The 24,769-nt window shown below is 40.8% G+C and overlaps 1 protein-coding gene across 2 annotated transcripts in view; it reads right to left on the bottom strand.

Moving 5' to 3' along the window:
- Nucleotides 1-24,769, bottom strand: part of TYRO3 (TYRO3 protein tyrosine kinase) — a 90,828-nt gene that overhangs the window by 9,794 nt on the left and 56,265 nt on the right. For both annotated transcript variants that reach the window (XM_081935486.1, XM_081935487.1), the window contains exons 8-16: nt 24,168-24,310; nt 21,834-21,978; nt 19,640-19,769; nt 18,517-18,614; nt 16,869-16,964; nt 15,388-15,468; nt 14,000-14,092; nt 11,936-12,057; nt 7,312-7,421 (exon numbers count right to left, since the gene is read on the bottom strand). In XM_081935486.1, the coding sequence (XP_081791612.1) occupies nt 7,312-7,421; nt 11,936-12,057; nt 14,000-14,092; nt 15,388-15,468; nt 16,869-16,964; nt 18,517-18,614; nt 19,640-19,769; nt 21,834-21,978; nt 24,168-24,310 (1,018 nt within the window). The remainder of the gene's footprint in view (nt 1-7,311; nt 7,422-11,935; nt 12,058-13,999; nt 14,093-15,387; nt 15,469-16,868; nt 16,965-18,516; nt 18,615-19,639; nt 19,770-21,833; nt 21,979-24,167; nt 24,311-24,769) is intronic.

Raw genomic sequence — 24,769 nt, 5'->3', positions numbered from 1 at the left:
CACACACACTGTGGTCACCACTGTGTGTGTGTGTGAGTGAGACAGACAGACAGAGAGAGGAACAGAGAGAGGGAGTGAGAGAGGGAATCAGAGAGAGACTGACAGAGACGAATCAGACGTACTTTTAGCTACCTGGCAGCGGCGTTTTGCCTTGGGGGGCTCCTCAGAACTTCCCAAGACTTCGGAGGGAGGTTTACAGCCCTCCCTCGGAACGCTTCGGAGGGAAGCTTCTGCAAAGGCGAGTGGCAACAAGTCTCCCAGGCTTTAATTTGCCGAGCTGTGCACACGCGCCTGTTTTCCACGGCGTGGAGCAGCGGCGAGATTCTGCGCGACGAGCGATGATTCCAGGGGCCATCCGGGAAGATGAGGAACGCGAGGGGGACCCTGCCCCCCCACTGATGCCCCCCGGAATCATCGCTCGCCGCCCAGAATCTCGCCGCTGCTCCACACCGTGGAAAACAGGCGCGCGCGTACAGCTCGGCAAATTACAGCCTGGGAGACTTGTCATGCCTGGGCTTTTGCAGAAGCTTCCCTCCAAAGCCCGAGAGGAGGGAGGGAAGCGGGCGCCCGGCGCACAGAAGAGCCGCATTAAAATGTGCAAAGAGCCGCATTTGGCTCGCGAGCCGCGGCTTGCCAACCACTGGGTTAGTCAATAGTTTTGCCTTGAATATATTGTGCCAAGCATTTTAAAGTAGTACTAATTGTCTTTATCAGAGGAGGATCTATTTACAAATACAGCGAGAATACGGATACACTACATATTGCTCGTTTATTTAGTTGGAGAGGCCATAAATAGTGGTATATTTGTGGGATTTTCCCTTCTATATACCTATATGTAACTAAACTGTAGGAAAAAAAGTGACTGTTCTGTCTGTCTGTCTGTCTGTCTATCTTAATCTAATCTATCTGATTATTATCTCATCTTTATTACTTTATAAGTAACTCAAGGCAGCAAACACACATAAAACTTCCTATTTTCCCATTCCTAAGGTTCAACCCTGAATCAAGCGGTGTTCTCTACGATATTCTTCCTTGGAACTATCCTGTCTTTATCCAATGGCTGGCTCAATTTGAAGGAATACTACAGCGACAAATTCCTGCTTGTCACCCATGGGTTAAGTGAAGAATAGAGCAAATCTGGGATCAAGCAAGCATCTGTCAGCCCTTCAAAACAGCCTAAACAAGAAACATAACTACTAATATCAACCTTATTGTAAGGTTAAGTAACAGAATCTCTCATGTCTGAAAGCATTTCTTCCCTCCCTTGCCTCTACTTTTCAGAGAACAAGGAAGCGTTCCCTCCAAGATGCTTTCTCTAACCCAGTGATGGCTAACCTTTTTGTCCTCGCATGCCTAAAGCACGCGTGAGCGTGCGTGCGTGCCCACACCCATAATGCAATGCGCGTATGAAACCCGGCCCTGGGAGCCCTGCCCCTGCACATATATGCCCAACCCCCCCCCGGCCCATTTTGGGCCTAGCAGGCCTCCCTAAAGCCTCCTGGGACAAAAACAGGCCATGCGGTGCGCTCCCCCACATGTATGCCCTGCATATGCGTCTCCCGCATGCATGGCAGATGCCCGAAAATCATCTCGCCTATGGGAGGCATGCGCACATTCGTGGTGGAGCTGAGCTGGGCAATGGCTTGCGCACCCACAGAGAAGGCGTCGCGTGCCATCTGTGACACATGTTCCATAGGTTCGCCATCACGGCTCTAACCCAACCTCATACACCCCCATTCCTTCTGAGGGTTGAAATATTTCTTGGCTGTCCATTACCCTGATTGGTTCTTCCTCCTATCTCCCAAGGTTACTCTCACAGCCCATTCACAGTATCTACTACCAAAAGCAGCATGGCACAGAATTTCAGCTGGGTGCTTTCCTAAATTCAATAAATTTAGGACACAGAGGGTCCTTACTCCTCTTTCAGCAACCAGGCTGAAATGAATATCCTTAAAGAATGCAGATGGCTTTGTCCTAAATTGCCCCGCCTTTTCATTATTCTTTGGTTTGTTCTGGAAAGGGAGAAAAGTGGAAGTATGCATTCTCTGAAACAGTGCCAATTCATCAGCTGTCATATGAAAGAGATTTTTCAATGTCTAACCGTTCTGATATTTTTGCTGAAGAAGAGTCAATCATGATTTCATTTGAACCTTCCTGAGGCTGGGATTGGAGCTGCTGGATACAAGGGATGAGTCAGAGAGACAAAGAGACTGAGGTGGGGGCCCTTTAACTCCATTTCATTTGAACCTTCCTGAGGCTGGGATTGGAGCTGCTGGATACCAGGGGGGAGTCAGAGAGACTGAGGTAGGGGCCCTTTAACTTCATTTCATTTGAACCTTTCTGAGGCTGGGATTGGAGCTGCTGGATACCAGGGGGGAGTCAGAGAGACAAAGAGACTGAGGTAGGGGCCCTTTAACTTCATTTCATTTGAACCTTCCTGAGGCTGGGATTGGAGCTGCTGGATACAAGGGGGAAGTCAGAGAGACAAAGAGACTGAGGTAGTAGCGAATCATATATCTATAAACCAAAATAGCAATAATACATTCTGGATTAGTGTGTTTGAGATTGTGATTTTATTTTATTTCAAAATGACCGGCTTAGTTCAATGTAATAGCTGTTTTGCACCTGTCTTTCGCAGTACTCTTTTCAAATTTGGATACTGTCCCCTTTGTGAACAAAATACTAGTCTACATAGACAGATTACCTATCTAGAATCTCTAATCTGTGCTCTCCAAGCAGAAATTAGGTGTCCAATTCGGCCATTCCACTCTGTGGAGATGCCACGCTATCAGCCCCCTCTACTGCAAAGATCCTGCAGGAGAAGAGCAATCTGGACAACCGTGGGATCTGGCAGGGTGAGAACTGTGGACCATAAACATAAAGCTTTTGCTGTGACCCAGCATAACAGATATAATGCCCTTGCTGACCTTAATGGGGACACTAAAGAGATAGGTCAAGGTAGTTGTGATAATGATGACTCAAATAAGCAGGGGATCGTGGTCCAAAATGAAGAACTTTCTTCGGAAAGGCAAAATGGGGAACCAGGTATCACACATCAGTCGCACAAGAAGAGCAAGGTATGCAAAAAGAGAAGTCACCTGCTGGTTGGTGATTTAATCGTAAGGGATGTAAATTTAGGAAAGGATTTGGAGGTTTTAAAAGAGGTCAGGTGTCTGCCAGGTGCTACTGCCAGCAGAGACAAGAGGCATATTCTTAAAATAGTCAAGAATGCAAGTAAGGACTGTGACGTTGATGCTATTATACATCTTGGCACTAATGATCTGTCCCAAAAAGATGTAATTTCTGTGAAGAATGATTTCCAGAGCTTGGGGTATGAACTTAATAGTATAGGTTGTAGACTTATCTTTTCAGAGGTTTTACCAGTATATAAGGAACAAAATGGGAAGGGACAGCGTGTAGCAGAGTTTAATGTGTAGCTAAAGGTGTGGTGTAAAAGGGAAGGCTTTGGTTTTATTAGTCATGATGCCTGTAGCTGGTCCAATGAAAAACTGTACAAAAGAGATGGTTTGCACCCATCCAAGAAAGGGACTGAGTTACTTGGCATTAAATTCACAGATTTTCTGGATAAACATTTAAACTGAAGAGCGGGGACAGAGAATTAATAGATACAGAACATTTCTGTCCCCAGCAATCTAAACTTCATAGGGTTATCAGTGCATGTAAGATAGATGTTTGTGCGGGTAAGATTATCACTCCGACTGTTGAGCAAAACCAAGCATTTAATAGTGAGTGCCATACCATGTGCATGAATCATACAAGTGGCAAGAAAATAGGGGCAGTCAGGCATAACACAGGTTATGTAGACAGTAAACACAGGGTCAATCAAAATGGGCTCAAATGTCTATTCACCAATGCACAGAGTATGAGGAATAACAGGGTGAGTTAGAAATTCAAGTAAAAGAGGGCAGTTATGATATTGTTGCCATTACAGAAACTTGGTGGGATGAAACCGACAAATGGAACATACAGCTAGAAGGATTTAAATTATTTAAAAGAAATAGACCAAATAAAAGAGGAGGTGGAGTTACACTACATATAAGAAATAACTACATCTCTACAGAAATAGAGCACAACAATGATAAGAACTATCTTGAACGCATTTGGGTCAATATTAAAGGTTGGGAGGGGGGAATGACATTGCCCTAGGTCTATACTACAGGCCATCCAACCAAGCAGAGGAAGTAGATGAACTTTTTGCTAGTCAGCTAACTAAGGTATGTAGGAAGCACACCACAATAGTAATGGGGGATTTTAACTACCCTGACATCAACTGGGAAACAAACTCTGCACCAAGTGGAAGATCCAACATGTTCCTAACGAACCTAGCAGACAACTTTGTTTCCCAAAAAGTAGAGAAGGGAACAAGGGGATCAACCATATTGGACTTAATTCTCACTAACAGAGAGGAAATGATAGAAGGTGTTGAAACCACAGGAACCCTGAGGGCAAGTGACCATGCAATATTGGAATTCAACATTATGCGAACAGTAGCAGAACAAAGTGAAACTAGAGTCTTGGACTTTAAGAGAACTAATTTCAATAAACTTAGAGAGAGCTTGGGAAGAATTCCATGGATGAGACTCCTCAAGGGGAAAACAACTCAAGAAGTTTGGGAAATTTTGAAAAATGAGATTACAAAAGCCCAGTCTAGCACAATACCAATGAAGAAGAAAAATAACAGCTCCCAAAAGAAACCAGCATGACTGCATAAAGAACTCTCTGACAAATTGAAAGACAAAAAAGATAAATATGAAAAGTGGAAAGAGGGGGACATAACTAAGGCAGAATATCAGCAAATAGCCCAAGCCTGTAAAAACGAAGTGAGGAAAGCTAAGCTCACAATGCCCAAGCCTGTAAAAACGAAGTGAGGAAAGCTAAGCTCACAATGAAGAAAGTCTTGCCACAAAAGTAAAAAAATAACAAAAAAAGCTTCTTCCAACATGTTAAAAACAAGAAAAAAGTTAAGGAAGCAATTGGTCCATTGCTGGGAGAAAGTGGCAAGAAGGTGACAAGCAACAGGGAGAAAGCAGAACCATTTAACTCATTTTTTGCATCTGTCTTTACACAAAGGGATAAAACAGACCAACCTATCAAAAACAGCACTACAAAAATCAGATTAGGAACACAAGTTGAAATAGGGAAGAAAATGGTAAGTGAGCACCTGTCTACCCTAGATGGGTTCAAATCACCAGGACCGGATGGATTACACCCCAGGGTTCTGAAGGAACTGGCAGACGAGATCTCAGAACCACTGAACTATATCCTTCAGAGATCCTGGTGCACCAGGGAACTGCCAGAGGACTGGAAAAGAGCTGATGTGGTTCCCAACTTCAAAAAAGGAAAAAAAAATAGATCCAGGAAACTACAGACCTATCAGTCTGACCTCAATACCAGGAAGATTCTGGAAAAGATAATCAAGCAACAAATTAGTGAACATCTAGAAGTAAACAAAGTAATAGCCAAAAGCCAACATGGGTTTGTCAAAAACAGATCATGCCAGACTAATCTTATTGCATTCTTTGACAAAGTGACAAAATTAGTGGACCAGAGGAATGCCGTCGACATAGTTTACTTGGACTTCAGTAAAGCATTTGATAAGGTATACCATAACCTACTACTAGATAAAGTAGAAGAATGTGGCTTAGACAGCATCACCACCAGATGGATTCGTAACTGGCTGACCAACCGCACTCAACGTGTAGTCCTCAATGGAACTGCATCTACATGGAGGGAAGTATGCAGTGGAGTACCCCAAGGCTCTGTTTTAGGCCCAGTACTCTTCAACATCTTCATCAGTGATTTGGATGAGGGAATAAATGGGGAACTCATCAAATTTGCAGATAGCACCAAGCTGGCAGGAATAGCCAACACTCCAGAAGATAGGCTTAAGACACAGAAGGATCTTGACAAACTTGGACATTGGGCACTATCTAATAAAATGAAATTCAATGGTGAAAAGAGTAAGGTTATACATTTAGGCAAGAAAAACGAAATGCACAGGTACAGTATAGGTGGTACCTTGCTCAATAGTAGTAACTGTGAGAGGGATCTTGGAGTCCTAGTGGACAATCATTTAGATATGAGCCAGCCGTGTGCAGCAGCTGCCAAAAAAGCCAACACAGTTCTAGGCTGCATCAACAGAGGGATAGAATCAAGATCAGGTGAAGTGTTAATACCACTTTATAATGCCTTGGTAAGGCCACACTTGGAATACTGCATTCAGTTTTGGTCGCCACGATGTAGAAAAGATGTGGAGACTCTAGAAAGAGTGCAGAGAAGAGCAACAAAGATGATTAGGGGACTGGAGACTAAAACATATGAAGAACGGTTGCAGGAACTGGGTATGTCTAGTTTAATAGAAGGAAGGACTAGGGGAGACATGATAGCAGTGTTCCAAAATCTCAGGGGTTGCCACAAACAAGAGGGAGTCAAACTATTCTCCAAGGCACCTGAGGGTAGAACAAGAAGCAATGGGTGGAAACTAATCAAGGAGAGAAGCAACTTAGAACTGAGGAGAAACTTCCTGACAGTTAGAACAATTAATCAGTGGAACAGCTTGCTTCCAGAAGTTATGAATGCCCCAACACTGGAAGTCTTTAAGAAGATGTTGGATAGCCATTTGTCTAAAATGGTATAAGGTTCCTGCCTAGGCAGGGGGTTGGACTAGAAGACCTCAAAGGTCTCTTCCAACTTTGCTATTGTATTGTGTTGTATTGATTGTTTGCTTTCATCAATCAGAACATCAAAGTGAGCAGTACAGGTAATCTTCGACGAACAACAGTTCAAAATTATAACAGCACTGAGAAAAGGGACTCATGACCATTTTTCACACCTACAACTGCTGTAGCATCCCCATGGTCACATGAACTAAAATTCAGATGCTCAACAACTGACTCATATTTATGACGATTGCAGTGTCCCGGGGCTATGTGATCCCCTTTTGCGACCTTCTGACAAGCAAAGTCAATGGGGAAGCCAGATTCACTTAACAGCCGTGCTAACTAACATTAACTAGTATAGTGATTCACTTAACAACTTTGGCAAGAAAAATGGGGAAAAATGGGGAAAAATTCACTTAACTGTCTCACTTAACAACATACATTTTGTGCACAATTGTGGTGGTAAGTTGAAGACTACCTGTCTCTTAGAATAAAATTTCAAGTATTTTATTTAAATCTCAGCCCCCAATTCTTCCCCAAACAGGTACAATAAGGCCTTCCCAATCTAGAGCCTCTAAATTTATTTTCTATGCATGCTTTAACTCTTCTTATAAGGACATTGTGAACTTACATGCAGTTCCGAGCAGCTAGATCCCTATGTATAAAGTTTTTGGAGCTCAGGTATTCCATGCCACTAGCAATGTGAATCATAAACTTTAAGAGGGTCTGCAGAGGCAAACTCTGTAAAAAAAAAAAAGAAGTACAGTGGAAGGTAGATTATTAGGAAGAAAATGTAACATTTTAAGCCATTATGAGTTCCAGAAATGATACAACAAAAGTACCCCGTTTCTCCCAAAATAAGACCTCCCCAGATAATAAACCCAATTGGGCTTTTGAGCTCATGCGCTAAAAGAAGCCCTCCCCTGAAAATAATCCCCCCCCCCCGAAAATATTGCAACACAGCAGCAGCCATAAGGTGATCACGCTCGCCACCTCCTGCATCTCAAAAATAATAAGACCTCCCCGAAAATAAGGCCAAGTGCTTATTTTGGGGGTTGAATGAAAATAAGACCCTGTCTTATTTTCGGGAAAACGCAGTAGCATAGAAAATCCTAAATCTTAAATCCTACTGCGGAAACAACCATTTTGGTCTTTCACTAAGAGTGTTTAAAAATAAATGAATTGACAACACATGGAAAGCAGAAGCTCTCTCCACTAGTCATGTTAGAGGCCAAGTTATAACAAATAACCTGCACATAAGAGGCAGGACATCAGGAGAAGGGCCTTCTTTTTACTTTGTGTTGTATGTTTTCTCAACTGGCAAAACTTTGCAAAACAAATAATATAATGTATTTTTATTTATTTATTATTCATATTTATAGACCGCCCCCTCTCCCGAAAGGGACTCGGGGCGGTGTACAGTCCCTAAAATACGTTATAAAATACATACAAAAACAGTTAAATAATTAAATACGTAGGTGGAGGAGGTTGTAAGACTGTACATAGAATAATAAATATAATACCTTAAAAGCTTATTAAAACCCCAAACCCAATTAAAATGAATAAATCCCCGGGAGGTAAAACTAAGAAAGTGCCAGGCCAGCTGATTGAAATAGGTGAGTCTTTAACTTTTGCCGGAAGGAACGGAGGTCGGTGGTAGTTCGAATGTCTGGGGGGGAGGTCATTCCAGAGGGTTGGGCCCATCACAGAGAAGGATCTACTCCTAGGTGTCGCCCGCTGGCATTGACCAGCAGACGGCACCAGGAGGAGCCCCTCTCTGTGTGAGCGGATAGGTCGCAGGGACGTGTGTGGTAGGATGCGATCCTGCAGGTAACTAGGTCCACTGCCATGGAGCGCTTTAAAGATGGTGATCAATACCTTGAAACGCACCCGAAAGGCCACAGGTAGCCAGTGCAGCTCGCGCAGGAGAGGTGTTACGTGGGAGTAACGAGTACTTCCCATAATAACCCGCGCGGCTGCGTTCTGAACTAGCTGCAGTCTCCGGATGCGTCCCAAGGGAAGCCCCATGTAGAGGGCATTGCAGTAGTCCAGCCCAGCAATTTCCTTCATTTAAATGATATCCATGATTTTTTTTTTATAAAAAGAATTGTCACTCCAAGAATCAATAGGCTGTTAATGTTAAAGTGTGAATTTCAATTTTGGATTTCATTTATTGTGTTCAAAGACTAATACAAACAAATAAAATGTAAGACAGAGTTAAAATACATTTGCTAAATAACCTAGCCTAGCATCTAATATGTTAAATCCAGAATACAACCTATATCAGATATACTAAAATTATATTAAGTGTGATATGGAAAATTACAAGAAAGTAAAAATATCTGTTAATATCAGTGAAGGGGTAATATCTAAAATTTAAATAACTAATACTTATAGGAAATGCATTGCAGGATATTGGCCCATGAGACTTTGACAGATCTCCTCCGCTGCTGTAAAAATCTAGCTACATACGCTGTAACAAGAGGAAACAAGGAGCTGTGGTGGTGCAGTGGTTAGAGTGCAGTACTGCAGGCTACTTCTGCTGACTACCAGCTGCCTGCAATTTTGCAGTTCAAATCTCACCATCCTCAAAGTTGACTCAACCTTCCATATCCTTCCAAGGTGAGTAAAATGAGGACCCAATTTTTTTTTTGGGGGGGGGAAATATGCTGACTCTGTAAACTACATAGAGAGGGCTATAAAGCACTGTAAAGTCTAAGTGCTACTGCTATTGTCATTTCGTCTATAAGCAGCATTTGGGCAAGGGCTGAATCTGGACGACCCAATATCTATTATGTCTCCCCAATGGGAGCAGTGAAGAAGGACACATTTTGTAGTTTCTACCTCTCCAGAATTCACAGGGGGAAATGCTTTCGACCAGTGGAATTTTTTTATATTTAGCATCCATTAAATTTAGCAGAGGGGGAAGCGTGACATCAGGCAAGAGAGAAAGCTTCCCAATGGCTAGGTGTTTCTAGCTGTGTATGGTAGCTAGCAGCAGCAATAAAATATCTGTTGTGTACTGGTGACAAGTAAGTTACAAATATCAATGAATGTGTTTTGGTTTTTAAAAAAAATCCCTTCTTGTATGTCCTCAAATCCTCCCAGTAAATATCTTAAAGCCTAACCTTGTCTTTACAACTGTTCTAATCCAAGCATTGCATGTGCTCTAACCTAACTAAAAAAAATACTTCAATAAAAAACCCTAAACAAGATTATTGTACTTCAATTGCAGCATTATCAGTCTGAATGCAAAGACTTTGCAAGGGTCAGTGCTAGTAAACATTTTTTTTTCATCCTAGACCAGGCTAAGTCCAAGAATATTATAGAATTCCTGGAAGCCTGACATGATGGATGACAAATCAGCCATCAAAGGGTACATAGAGATAAACAACATGTACATGCCATTCAAAACAGATAATCAAAAAGCAAAAAAAGGAAAAGACCAAAAACTTCTTCACTAGCAACCAACACCCAGATAGGCATCAAGATTAACATCAAGATTAACACTAGATCAACAACCAAGCTATAAACAACACCCCAATCAAGGACCTACCAACTCAGATCACCCAAAATATGCCCACCAACACCGACAGGGCAAGCCACCTGTATATAAACTGAAAGCAAACCCCACTCCCTTCTAGCATTGATGAAGTTCCTAAACCAAGTAATGAAACATCTGCAAGAAAACAATGAAGCTCAGAGAGTCCCATGACTCCTAAATTCAGCCCTGAGCTGCAAATATTCTCTTCCACGGCACACATACAAAAATTAGCAAAGAACACTTTCACTGCTACTGGCAACAAAATAGCAATAACACTTAGACCTCTTTACCGCTTCACACTGTTTTACATCCCTCTGTAAGCAGTTTACAGAATCCGCATATTGCCCCCAACAATCTGGGTTCTTGTTTTCCCAACCTCGGAAGGATGGATGGCAACCTTGAGCCGGTCAGAATCGAACTCCTGGAGCGAGCAGTGAGTTAGCCTGCAATACTGCATTCTAATCACTGCGCCACCGCAGCTCACCTTGATCCCTGAAATGCACATTTAGCATTTCTGAATCTGAAATTTAATGGCAGATAGCACAGGGGTTCTAAAAATCGTTGCCACTCTCCACATGTTTTATATGGTTAAAGGCATTAACCATTTTCATTGTCTATAATTAACGGCTCACGTAAGACTCGGATTACTACAATTTGCTTTACAAGTGGCTGCTCCTGATGACTATCCAGAAACTTCAATTGGTTCAGAATACATCCTCTCAAAAACTGGATTTCTCTCAAGTTGCAATTCTACTTTGAGAGCTGAGGTGATTCTCTGTTTGGTTCCAGGTGGAATTCAAGATGCTAGATGATATTTTTAAATCCTACATAACTCAGCACTTGATTATCTAAAATAGCACTTTCTCCCAATTGCCCAGTATGATGTGGTAAAGGTAAAGGTTCCCCTCATATACGTGCTAGTTGCTCCCGACTTTAGGGGGCGGTGCTCATCTCCATTTCAAAGCCAAAGAGCCAGCATCTCCGTGGTCATGTGCCCGGCATGACTAAATGCCGAAGGTACATGGAACACTGTTCCCTTCCCACCAAAGGTGGTTCCTATTTTTCTACTTGCATTTTTTACATGCTTTCGAGCTGCTAGGTTGGCAGAAGCTAGGACAAGTAACAGGAGCTCACTCCGTTACGTGGCACTAGGGATTCGAACTGCTGAACTGCCGACCTTTGTGATCGACAAGCTCAGCGTCTTAGCCACTGAGCCACCTAAGACTAAATTCACTAAATTTCTTCTCTCAAGGATGATCATCTTGAAGGGAATCATGAGGTAGGCTTTCTTAAATGCAACCTCTTTTCCTTATTGGATCAGCTTCCCTCTTAAACTCTTACAAGCTTCAGGAAAGCCATTAAAACCTGGATGTTTAAGAAAACTGAGAGTAGAACTGACATAAGCTGCAAGTCCCTTTTGCTTATTTGTGTTTTGATGTTTGTTTCTTCGTTGCTGAAACCTTTTATAATTTTAGCTGTAACTGCTAATAGTTATTTTATCGTTTGTTTTTAATTTTAATTTTTAACCATCTTACTGGAAGAGGAGAAAGTAAGCTATTCAGAATCTTTTTTGACTTGTAGCAGCAAATACAGTAAGCAGCCCTGCTAGGAACCAACCAACTAAACAAATCAATACCTGAGAATAATTTACAACAGTGTAAGCGATAGAAGATCAATTAATCTCAGTGTTGCCTTAAGAGAAAAAACTTACAAAGGGGTTTTCTCCAATCCTGGACATTAGTAGAAAAGAATGAAGGTCTCCATGCTTCATGAAGGGCAGGACAACCATTGGGATTGGAAGGCGACCTTTAGGCCGATTACGCAAACTGACCCCTGAGTTGAGAGAACAGAAATATGAATTAGCAAGAACCACGATACCTGCAATAAATGACCATAAATACTTAGCATAGCTCCCTCTGCACAAACTGCTGAAAACAACACTACATTCTGAGAGGGCAGCACTTCTAAACCCTTAGTTTGATCCAATCCATGCATTCATCCCATCTACTCTTATTTGCTTCACGAGATTATATTTAAGTAGTACAGGTAATCCTCAATTTACGACCCCAGTTGAGCCCAGCATTTATGTTGCTAAGCGGGACATTTGTTAAGTGAGTTTTGCCCCATTTTATGATCTTTCTTGCCGCAGCTGTTAAGAGAAATCACTGCAATTGATAAATTAGTAACCAGGTTGTTATGTGAATCTAGCTTCCCCATTGACTTTGCTTGTGAGAAGTCACAAAAGGGGATCACAAAAAGACCTTGGGACCCAGCAAAGGCCATAAATATGAACCAGTTGCCAAGCATCTGAATTTTGATGACATGATCATGGGGATACCGCAAAGATCATAACTATGAAAAACAGTCATAAGTCACATTTCCCCCTGCCATTGTAACTTTGAACAATCACTAAATGAATTATTGTAAGTCGAGGACTTCCGGCATCAAAAAAACTAGGCATTCTTCAAATAACCGGACTTTTTATCTGGATCAAGTAGCAGTCAAAAATACCCCATGATAACTCCAAACTGGGGACATTGTCTTATTTGTACTCAGAAACATTCCATCTAAAGCAGGGGTGTCAAACTCAAGGCCCAGGGACTGGATCTGGCCCGTGGAGTACTTAGATCTGACCCAAAGAACCACCCTGGAAACAGCCCATTTTCGCTGGCAGAGCTCTCGGCCCACCACAGGCACCCCTGACGCGAGTGACATACACAGTAGCTGGCCACCCACCCTCTCCCCCTCCCAAGGTCAAACACAACATTGATGTGGCCCTCAATGAAATCGAGTTTGACACCCCTGATCTAAAGCAACAGGATGGTTTCAGACTGGTAGTTATACTTCTCAGCTATCACAACTACTTGCTTCATTTTTGAGAACCAATATATGTTAGAGAAAATGAGGACTATCAAATAGCAATAGTCTTCAGAAGAATTATTTGAAATGTAACAATACAGTATATATGCGCCCTGAGAACGACTACACTCCAAATATATTGGTGACTACTGTTCCTTCTAATTTTCTATTACATGGCCTGTGGAAAGCCTCTGTTAATTGTTTTGTTTGGGTTTATTCTTGGTGACCATTGTTGCTTTTAAAATTCTTTGCTTATATTGTTTCTTTATTGCTTCAACAGATCGCTAGTCACTCAGGGTTGGATTTGTAAGATGGGCAGCCATATTGATAGATTTAGTAAATTAATAAATTTCCTTCTACAAATAAGCACAGCACAAAAAAACCATGGGCTTCCCCCTAGCTCCCCCTGGATGTAATCGCCAAGCCCGTCTGTCTCAGCAGAATGAGGAAAATTCTCAGGGATGATTCACAACCTGGACAGCGTTTCTTTACTCTCTTTCTTTACATTGGGCAGGAGATATAGAAGCATAGCCAGCCAAATGAATAGGCAGAAAAATAGCTTTTATCCATAGGCAGTCAGACCTTTAAATGCAACATAACACCATCAAGGCTAATGTGATAGACTTGCAGTGCCAGAGTAACGTGCAACATGTATATACTGGTGTAATATAATAGTATATATACGTATATATGTATGAGTATATGTGTTACTTTATTACTTACTGGGTTTAGGGATTTCTTCTTACGTATTGATTTATTGAGATGTATTCTGTGTTCTTGGGTGGGCTACACCAAGGGAGGCTCATTCAATTTCATTGTACACATGTTGTGCAATTGACAATAAAGGTTTGATTTGATTTGATAAATATATAGTTTGGGACCCTCTAGTGCAAATATTAAATGTGACAATGCTCACCTATTAATTTAGTAATGTGTGGATGGTCAAACTCCTTCATGCAAGCAGCTTCTTTCAGAAATTCCTCTATGTCGTTGGAAGTGAAGATGTCAGCTAAAATAAAAGGAAGTACTATTGAGAGTTCTTTTAAACTCATTAGCGGCAAATTCAAGAAAAAGAGCAGAATGTACAAAGAACAGTTGGAAGTCTATAGGAAAAGCAGAAAAAGTAGTAAAACAGGTGATATGAATAACACTTCATGTTCTGACCCCCTCTCCACGCCTGTGAATAAACCAGAACACAGGCTTGGCTGTTTGCCACTGCTTAATTACTGAGATAACGAATGCTTTGGTTGAGGGCCCAGACAACTCACATTCAATAGAGCAACCCAGATAATTCAAATGAAGCAACGCAGATAGTCCAAACGAGCAGATACAGCTAGAATACACAGATAGATTTTCTTAACTACTAATTTGAATGGTTGTTTCCTGCAAATGTCCCCTCCCAACGCCTCACCTATAGTCTCTCTTGGGAGGGGGGCCAATCCACAACCACCTGTGCTTAATCATCTTCTGTGAGTCTGCCTATGGAGTTGCTGCTTCCGTTTCTCAGCCCTTCTCAATCTAACACCAGGGTCAAACTGCCTTTGATCCTCCCCACTGCTCCATGCTTCAGACGCCTCCTGGTGGCCAACCAGCCTCTCTGTTCCCTGTTCTGAGTTTGAACCCTGCACAGGGTCCTCCACATCATCCAGGGCAGACTCATATGGTTCCTCGCTATCTGAGTCCATCAGCAGCTCAACCAGATCCTGCTGGGCCACAACACTTCAAGATGGGCACAGTGCAATCTGCTTAATCCATAGAACTGGCCATTAAATATGTCAAATAGATAAACAAATAGATTGGATATGAACAGTGTTTCTAGTCATATTTTAATTTACCAATCCTAATGTGCAGATTGTGAATCACATTTGTCAAACATTTAAGTTATGGAAAAAAATGGAATTTAAATAAAACCATAGAATACAGCATTATTATGCTATTGAGTGGGGCATATGTGAATTAAAAACCAGTACAACTAAAGGATGTCTGAAGGCTATTGGTTTTGACGCTATACTTTTGTTGTGCTTATATCTCTACTTTTTATGCTTATATTGAAGTTTTTAATTGTGTTCACTGCCCAGAATTACACTGATGAGAACGGTTGCCATATACATGAAATAAACAAATTACACATTCAAGGAATTTATGCCAATTATAGGCAATAGAAGAAAAGGGAAAATGGGAAGACAGATAAAGCACAGCCAACTATATGTAGTTTGGTGACTATATAGTCACAAACTCAGAAAATGGAAGGTTTATGGTGACAAAATGACATGGAGACAGTTCAAATAGTTTAGATTTACTCACCTTTTAGCATTTTCACTGCAACTTTCTGGAGAGAGCCATCAGGCATTTTCAACTGACCCTCCCTTACGGAGCCAAATTCCCCTAATAAATTACAAAAAAAAGTAAAGTAAAGGAGTATGATAATTAAAAAAAGCTCACCACAGTTAAATTGGGGAAACAAAACAACCACTTCATAAACACATGGCCCAACATAAGGGGATCAGGACAGCTGTATTTGAAAGGCAAAAACCACTGTTTTGAAGACAGCAAAGTCCACATTTTGGACAGAGAGGACCGCTGATTTGAAAGAGGGACCAAAGAAGCCATCTATGTAAAAATTGAACAGCCCTCTTTCATCAGAGGGGGTGGGATACGACATCATCTATCTCCAGTCTAGAACATAGTCATTTCAACAGTTCCAAGAAGACTCCACACCCATTCGCACTACTCAGGTGACCTGACGACATAGATAAACTTCAAGGTGGCCTCAATGACTCTCTAAAAGAATACAAATGATCAGCTGTCTGCAAGTATAAATCCTTCCATTTCCCAATTTCCAATCCAAGCTGAAGAAGCTTCTTGGATGAGAAGTGAAACGTCTTCAAAGAAAAACCAGAAAGTGCTGTTGCCTCTTGAAAAAGCACCTTTGGGACAACCATGGGCTGGATGACTGAGAATCTCCATCAACACTTCAGTTAAAGTTTGTTTTAGGATTAAGAGTAGAAAGCTTAGCTTAAAAGTTATTAAAATGTGAACTACTAAATTAGAGTTTCTTCCAGTCAAATATGTTCTTCCATTTTGAATATTCTCTGAGAAGGAATATAAAAACCACCTTATTTGCAATCAAAATCTACAGATTTTTTTTCTTCCCAAGGAATACAGAAAAACAGGAATTGATTGAAACAAGGTAATAAATAGCCAACATGCTGGAATCAATAGGACATAAACTTGTTTAACTGCATTGTATATATGGAGGTTTGACAGGGTGCTAGTAACAAGCTACAGCAATAATCTTCCTAAATCTCTCTTGATCGTCCAAAAATATTTCTGCTGCCATAACCCTTGTAGTTTCCACTTCCCTATTAGCTTTCCTTCTGTTCATTTCCTGCAGCTTTCACACATTTTATAAATGCATTCTCCAGTTCCACCTTTATACTATTGTTCTTTGTTTTTTCTAACGTTCATGTTCTTTGATACGGTGCATTTCTTATGTTCTCACAAATGCTTCTAATAATCGCAATGTATAGGCAGACCTGCATTTTTAGCCCCAGATAATTCAATCTGTCAGCCTCGGTTCTCTTCTAAAAGCACCGATGGAATGATGAGTATTCCCCATCTAAAGTTCCAGTTCCTAGTTACATTCGGTTGCAACTATTGCAGTTTAGGTCTCTGCCATTTAGTGTGGCTAAATCCTTAGAAATGAGATATTTGCAAACGACAATATAGGAACTGAGCTTAAACAAAGTAAGTGCATTTTCCGTAGGCTTTGATGGACTACTCACCCTTGCCTAGCATTCTTCCCAGGGTAAACTGTTGCTCCTGAATTAGGACATCTTTCAGTTTGGTCTTCAATTCATCACTGATTCCTATACTGTCCACTGAATAAACAGAAGAAAACAAGGGCAACTTAAAAAATCTAGCTTTAATCATAGTCTAGATAAGTGATGGCGAACCTTTTCGGTATGGAGTGCTGAAAAGACAGCGCCTCGTGTGCGTGTGGGCGCTTCGCACACACCCACGCACTTGCCTGGGCTGCGAAGAGGAAGAGCAGCTGCCCAGGGGACATGTGCCTGCTGGAAAATGAACTTTTGGTTCCGGCACATACATGCACTGCAGCCAGCAAGTATTCTGGCTTCTGGTGCGCATGTCCACATGCCAATCAGCTGGTCGGCGCACATGATCACACCGGAAAATGGAAGACCAGCTCTTCTGTTTTCCGGCACTGCCACAGGCACAATGGCCTGCTGATCGCCGCATGCGCCTGTGCGCCAGAAACCCAGAAGAGGAACGGGCAATGCTGCGTGTGCCAGGCGACATGGCTCCACGTGCCACTTGGGGCACAAGTGCCATAGGTTCACCATCACGGGTCTAGATTGATATACTTTTGATCCAAGGAACAGTTAATGTTGCATAGTTTAGAATAATCCTCCCTCACCACAGGTATTGAGATGCGTTAAATTACAAGTTCCCATTATATTTGGCTAGCACAACCTTTGATACCATGAGTGGAAAACATGGGAATTAAGGTTAGATGCACTGAAAGGCAGCAGTTTGAAGAACACCAAGTAAGGGTGCATGAAAAATGAACTAAATAAATTCAGTCCTACTCCCTAGGAAGAGATTCCCTTCTTTAGTCTTATAAAAGATATAAAGCAACAAAGATGCAATAAAGTTGCTTTTTTCAGTGTTAAAACATTTCAGTGTTTCAAATTATTTGCACCACTTTCCTTGAATGATAGGAAATATGAGTTTAAAATCCAGCCATTCCCATCATGGTCATCTCCACTTAATGACTGGCAATTCTGAGAGTTACAGTCTGGAGAATACAAGTGGGAACGGATCGCTTTAAACAGTGTCTGTGAATCAACCTCAAAGATAGCAATTTATGCTTCAGTCTGAAGATGGCAAGCCCTATCTTTTATGCTATAATCAAGATCCAAACAGCAGCACAATAGTTGAACTCTGATTTGAAATACAAAAGTGTATCACTGCTTCAAACTTCAGTTGGATCATCCTCCCCAGTTTATGTGAGAACATAAACTCTACGGTCAGCTGGATTTATACCCCAATGAATGTGCATAAGATATTCATTTTACTTTCATTCATTTTACTCATAAATAATTTGAATCAGGATTCAGGTAAAAGGAAACAGAATGAAAACAGGTCCTTGATGACATGGAAATCCAGTTTTGTTGTCGTCGTCCCCCCTCAACCTACAGAAGACAAAGGAGCATGGATAGGGGTACCAATTTTGCATAAGGCATGATCTTATGTAGTCTTTCAATTTGGCAAATGAATATAATATTATATGTATCATCATCATCATCATTATCATCATCACAGTGCTATTAGGAAATGGTTTGATGAGAATTCCCATTAAGAGAATGGAAATATACTTGCTGAAGAAAGAGTCATATATATTTTACTTACATGTTACTTCAATAAGCTCTGGGACTTCTCGATTGAATGATCGCACTGCTCTGAAATGGACTACAGGATCACCTCCGACCACACTGCCAAAGGCTTGACTAAACAGAGGGGAAAGCAATGAACATCTCATAAAATGTGCAAAGTAGAATACCAGAAAACCTAAGTTATGTACTTGCTACAGACAACAGCTAAGAACCTCTTTATCTTGGCAACTATTTTCTAGGCCGTGCAAAATATCAGAAGGCCCAGGAAAATTCTTTCAGATTTCCAAAGGGCCTCTGGAAAATGGTTACATTTACAATACAGTATTGTAAGGGTGGGAAAATAGCATTCCTCTAAGGCTTAATCTACTGCTTTTTCTTCATTATTACCTATGCCACCCTCTTCTTATGGTTCCTTCTTTCCCTACTAACTTATTGGCAAAAGTGTAATATAGTCAGTGGCACAGGGAAATCTGGAAGCCAATTCTACAGGTTGTTATATGAAGGCAGTGGTGGGTTGCTGCTGGTTCGGACCAGTTTGGGTGAACGGTAGTTGCGACCAGTGGCTGGGCCCGCCCACCCACCCGCCCTGGCACTATCACATCCTGTATATATAATCGCCGGGTTTTTGATGCCGTGCGCATGCTTACATTTTCGGTTCCAGGATAACTGGTTGTTACAATATATGATTCCCACCTCTGTCTGGAAGGCTGGTTTGTGGAATGGAAAGACTGATTAGGTCATCAGTTTTTTCCATTTCAGAAAGCAGATATTTTAAGATTTCAATTCTCAATCAGGAGGACAAAGATTATCATATTTTCCATACACATCAGTCTGTGTGTGTGTGTGTGTATGTGTGTGTGTGTGTGTGTGTGTGTGAGAGAGAGAGAGAGAGAGAGAGACAGACAGACAGACAGACAGACAGACAGACAGAGACACAGAGACAGAAAGACAGAGAGAATATGAAAAAGACTATGAAAGATAAAGTGAAAATGAAATGCTTGATGTGGTTAAAGACTATGCCAGCTAAGGAATTCCCGCTGACATATCAGGCAGCAACATTTTGAGGATCTCTGAACAAAGGGATGCTGAAATTACAATGGGAATGATAAACAGCAAAAAAAGGAAAAAAAGACTTTTACCCAAACCGCGTTTCTTTTCTTCTTTTCCGTAGAAGAATTAGTGCTAAGGCAACTGCTGTAACCAGTGCAGTTAGAATTCCTAAAACCACAGGAACCCAGGATGTTCCATAAAGAGGCTGCCTTTGCCCCCCTGTTTGGAAAATATAATCCTTGTGAGAAAGCGAAATGTTTAGCCTATAAGTATTTTTATCCATGAAAGAGGTCCACTCCTAGAAGGAGGTTCGCTAGTCATATTCTAAATAATGCTAAAATGATGTAGCAGCACAGCCAAAGCTGATGTTCTGCAAGGTTCGAAGGGGTACATCTCCATTTGGTCAATTTCTGAACCTGCCATCCTTAGAAGAGAAGGCTAAACATGCTGGGCCTTTGGTTTCATCAATCTTGCTAATTTTGTTCTTAGGCAAAGGCCGATTGTTCAAAGATGCAGCTGGAACATGATGCAAAATTTATCTCGGAGATGTTCGCAAGTTGTACTATGTCTAACACAATCATATGACACCACCCAGTGTGGCTTTTACAGTAGTTCCTCTGAAGTGTTGAATGTAGCTTTTATGTATCAAAAAAAATCTGTTTTCTTTTGGTTTGAGAAAATAAACCCATGCTTGAAACCTTGCGGGGAAACTTCCAGGAAGAAATGAAAAATCAGCTGTTTCCATTTGGAACATTTCCCCACTCCTCCATTTTATGCCCATACTCTATAATACTTATATTACAGGTAGTCCTCAACTTACAACAATTCATTTAGTGACCGTTCAGATTTATGTTACTGAAAAAAGGGATTTATGAACATTTTTCACGCTTAGAACCATTGCAGTATCCCCATGGTCATGTGATCAAAATTCAGATGCTTCGCAGCTGACTCATCTTTATGACTATTGCAGTATCCCGGGGTCAAGTGATCACCTTTTGTGACCTTCTGACTAGCAAAGTCAATGGGGAAGGCAGAATCACTTTAACAACCATATTACCAACTTAAGAACTGCAGTGATTCACTTAACAAACGTGGCAAGAAAAATCCTAAAATGGGACGAAACTCATATAACAAATGCCTTACTTAGCAACAGAAATTTTAGGCTCAATTGTGGCCGAAAGTCGGGAACTACCTGTACAATGCATAATTAAATTTAAGATAATGCATCATAATTTAACATACTATAAAGTTTATATAGTATTTGCAATGCTATAATTACACATTGCTGTACTTCAAAAGATAAGCAATTAACGATGGCTCCCTATAATTCTTTTATAACTAAGAGCAAAAACTGTTACATACCCTGATCTGGGAATCTTTATAACTCATTCGGGGGGGGGGGGGGATCTCAAATGCAGGAAATACTATTCCTATTAATCTAGGCCCGTGATGGCGAACCTTTGGCGGGAGTGCCAGAGGTGGCATGCAGAATCCTTTATGTGGGCACATGTGTCATTGCCAGCTGCTCTATTAGTTTCCGGTGTGGCCAGTTAGTCTTTGCAAGTGCTGGAAAACAGCCCGAAAATGACATGAAAAAGGCCCCCAAACCAGGCCATTTTTTGGCCTCAAAACAGCCTGCAAAACTGCCTGAAAAATGGCCAACAATGGCCAAAAAACAGGCATGTGCACCAGCCACCTGGTCTTTAGGTCTTTGGATTTCTGGCACTCTGGCGCATGCACACACATTCTGATTTCGGCACTTGGTGCCGAAAAGGTTTGCCATCACTGATCTAGGCCAAGGGTGTCAAACTCACCTTGTCACGGCAGCATCACGTGATGTATTGGAACTTTCCCCCCGCTTCCGTAAACCGGGCGTGGGCATAGCCCACACATGATACATCCTGCCTGCAAACCAGGAGTTTTGACATCCCTGATCTAGGCCATATCATTCTCACAGGTTCTTTCAATCATTTTTAATAATACAGTAACACCAAACAATAGTAGGGGAGCCAATTGTATTATATTGCTCTTTTCCTTCACATGTCAAATGTTCCTTTACACAGAAAATTTGCAATACTCCCTGCTTCTGCTAGATTGTTTGAAGCTGCTTGGTTCTCATCTGTGAAAACATACTACATATGCAGCTGGGAATATTGGAAAGAGCACAGCCAGAGAAATACAATGGTACCAGCTCTCTCACTGATCCTCATCTGATGCACCATATTAACAACAGCCCATTTTCCCCAAACGCAAACAGAAATGCTTCCTGCATTTGCCACTTACCTATTAAATCTTGGGATGTAAGCAGTAAGGGCTCACTCCAAGGTCCACAGCCGGCTGAACTGAGTATACAGACCTTGATTATAAGGTCTTTTAAGGGATTCCACATAGAAAGGTTAGCTCTTGCTTCCTTCACAATCATTTCCCCCTGTAACCCCCCAAAAAAACCACAAATGTTGCATTGTCATTCAAGTGACATTTGTTCATTATTACCTTTGAATTAGAAAATCAATTTCTTCTGTTCCAAGTTATCTAGTAATCTTGGGATTAGGGTTTGTTGCACAGTCTATTGTTATCTGTCCTTTCCAAAAGATGATACAACCGTAAGAAGCTATTTGTGCTTCTGGCATCTCCTGTACATCCCATGTTTGCCTGCACTATTTGGGTTGATAAGCAAGGCTATTCCAGGACAATTCAGAGTGTGAATTGTTCTACCCTGTGCAGCTACTTGCTGTCATTGTCTAAATTCCCACCTTTATGAAATTCACTGGTTTCCATCAAATAAATTCTGTGCTTCAAAGCCCGGAAATCAAAACTTATGCCTAGTCTTTGTCATTCAGTTACATAGTAAATAACTGATGATTTGGTTTTACACTAAATTGAGGCATTATTAATTGCACAATTGAACTCTGGTCTCTGAGCCGAGCCTACTTTGTACCCATGTAAGGATGGAATTACTGTACAAAACATTATTTTCTAGTTTAGAAATAAAATGTCGCCCATAATGGAAGCAATTTAATTCCACCGTCATTAGTATTAAATCTTCCTTCCCAGATATCTCCCGCTTCCCACTCCACTTCACATATGATTGGGGCATGTTCGTCTGAGGCTACTTGATACCTCAATTGTTTGTTATTTCAGCAAGCTATTACCACTGCTATGAAAAGAACGGAACAGTGTAGTAACCGTTAAGAGAACCCAGATTCGGTTCCCTAAAAATAGCTGACCAAATGCATTGATAGACAATAGTCCTATCATTCCCAAATTAAAACAAAAACTGGGCACAAAATACAGTTTATATCTGGCATTCAAATTTGCAAGAATCAGTAGCACTAGATAACAGAACAAGTGGTCCTCAGTCTCTCACTGGTAAAAGAGTATCTGAAGTAGGGCATTAAGCTGGAAAGTTTATGTGAAAGCAGACAATTTTTTAGTCTTGCTATCCTATTCCTTACACAGTTTTTGCAGTCCTAAGAGCAAATACAATATGCATGTCTAATATCAATGGGTGGAAGCTAATCGAGGAGAGAAGCAACTTAGAACTGAGGAGAAATTTCCTGACAGTTAGAACAATTAATCAGTGGAACAGCTTGCCTCCAGAAGTTGTGAATGCCCCAACACTGGAAGTCTTTAAGAAGATGTTGGATAGCCATTTGTCTGAAACGGTATAGGGTTTCCTGCCTAGGCAGAGGGTTGGACTAGAAGACCTCCAAGGTCCTTTCCAACTTTGCTATTGTATTATATTGTATTGTATTGTATTGTATCTAAGCTGCTGTGAAGAGAAGCTCATCCCAAGCATGAACATAAGTAAGGCTTCCTACATTCAGTTATGCCTTAAAATAACTAGCATTACCTCTTCAATCTCTAATATTTCTTGCTTTCAGTCGTACTAGCAAATCTATTCTTATCAGGGTGGATAGTTTTTAATTTATACTCCCCAAGACTAAACCCAGGTCTGTTTGTGATGATATGAGTTATATCTGTGCAAGGCAGTGTTATCCTTTTGGGGATACATTTGAAATGCCTCCAATTTTTAAGTATTTCTTTTATTTTTTGAGGAGATTTTCCAGCCTTAATCAGCAAGTTAAACAAAACCAGATGCAGAATAAATGCACACAATACACAAAGAGACATTTCTCACTGCGAAACTGAACATCATTACTCAATGTGCATGCAACAAGCAGCAGCCAAATTTTTAGTATGATAAATTTCGCAACTGCCACCATAAAAACACAAATCTGTGAATACACATCTTACCAATATGGAGACCCCACTGCTTTTATTGGTAGTTCATTCTAATCAAGCTGCTTTTTTTTAATCGTTCAAATTATTACTTTTTAGAACTCATTACCATATGATGCAATGAAATCTATTAGCAGCATTTTCAATTTATGAAGGTCATTTATCACTTGTTATAAGGATCTATGGGTTAAGGATAAGGATCTTTGTTTGGGCATTTAAGCCTATTGGGCTGTCGTTACTATATTTTCCTGCTTGACCTCTAGCTAGCTAAAGGATGATGGGAGTTGAAGAGCAATCCATCGGCAGGCTATAAGGTTAGAAAAGCTTCTTCTAGATAGACTTTGGTCTGCTCCACCAAGAGCATATGTTTATTACCTGAGTTATGTTATCTTGGCTCCACTCCAACCTGTATCCCAAGGCATTCTCCCCAAACATTTCTGGAGCTACTGCTTCCCATTCCAAAATCAGACAAGAATCTCTTTGGATAATGTGTACATTTTGTGGAGTACAATTTGGAGCTGCAAGGGAAAGAAAATTGCAATGTATTTGTTGTGCTGTTTAAAAGAGTAAGCCTCAAAGTACAGAAAAGCTTTAGGAAATCCTAAAGATATCCTTTTTTAAATAAATAATTTTTATTAAATGTTTTGATCTTTAAAAAACAATAGGGAAGACACAGCAAAGAAAAAAAACACAATAAGACACAACAAACCATAGAACATACATAACAATATACAATAATTTTACAGCTTTCTCTATTGGCCTTCCTTCTGAGCTTTTATAATTCTCCCTTCTGCATTGCCTTCCTCTCACTATAACCTTGTCCTATGATTTAACAAACATAGTCTTAACACTTATAATAGTATTTATTATTTATATCCATATATTTGTATTCTCTATTTTCTGTCTTGGCTTCTGTTTTCTAGCCACTTGTACATTTTATTCCATACTTTATAGAAGTCCGATTCTTCTCTTTCTTT

This window comes from Natrix helvetica (assembly GCF_964273705.1).
Source record: "Natrix helvetica genome assembly, chromosome: 1".
In the NCBI taxonomy this organism is placed as follows: domain Eukaryota; kingdom Metazoa; phylum Chordata; class Lepidosauria; order Squamata; family Natricidae; genus Natrix; species Natrix helvetica.
Note: the sequence above shows the minus strand (reverse complement) of the source record. Positions and strands in the feature narration are given on the sequence as shown.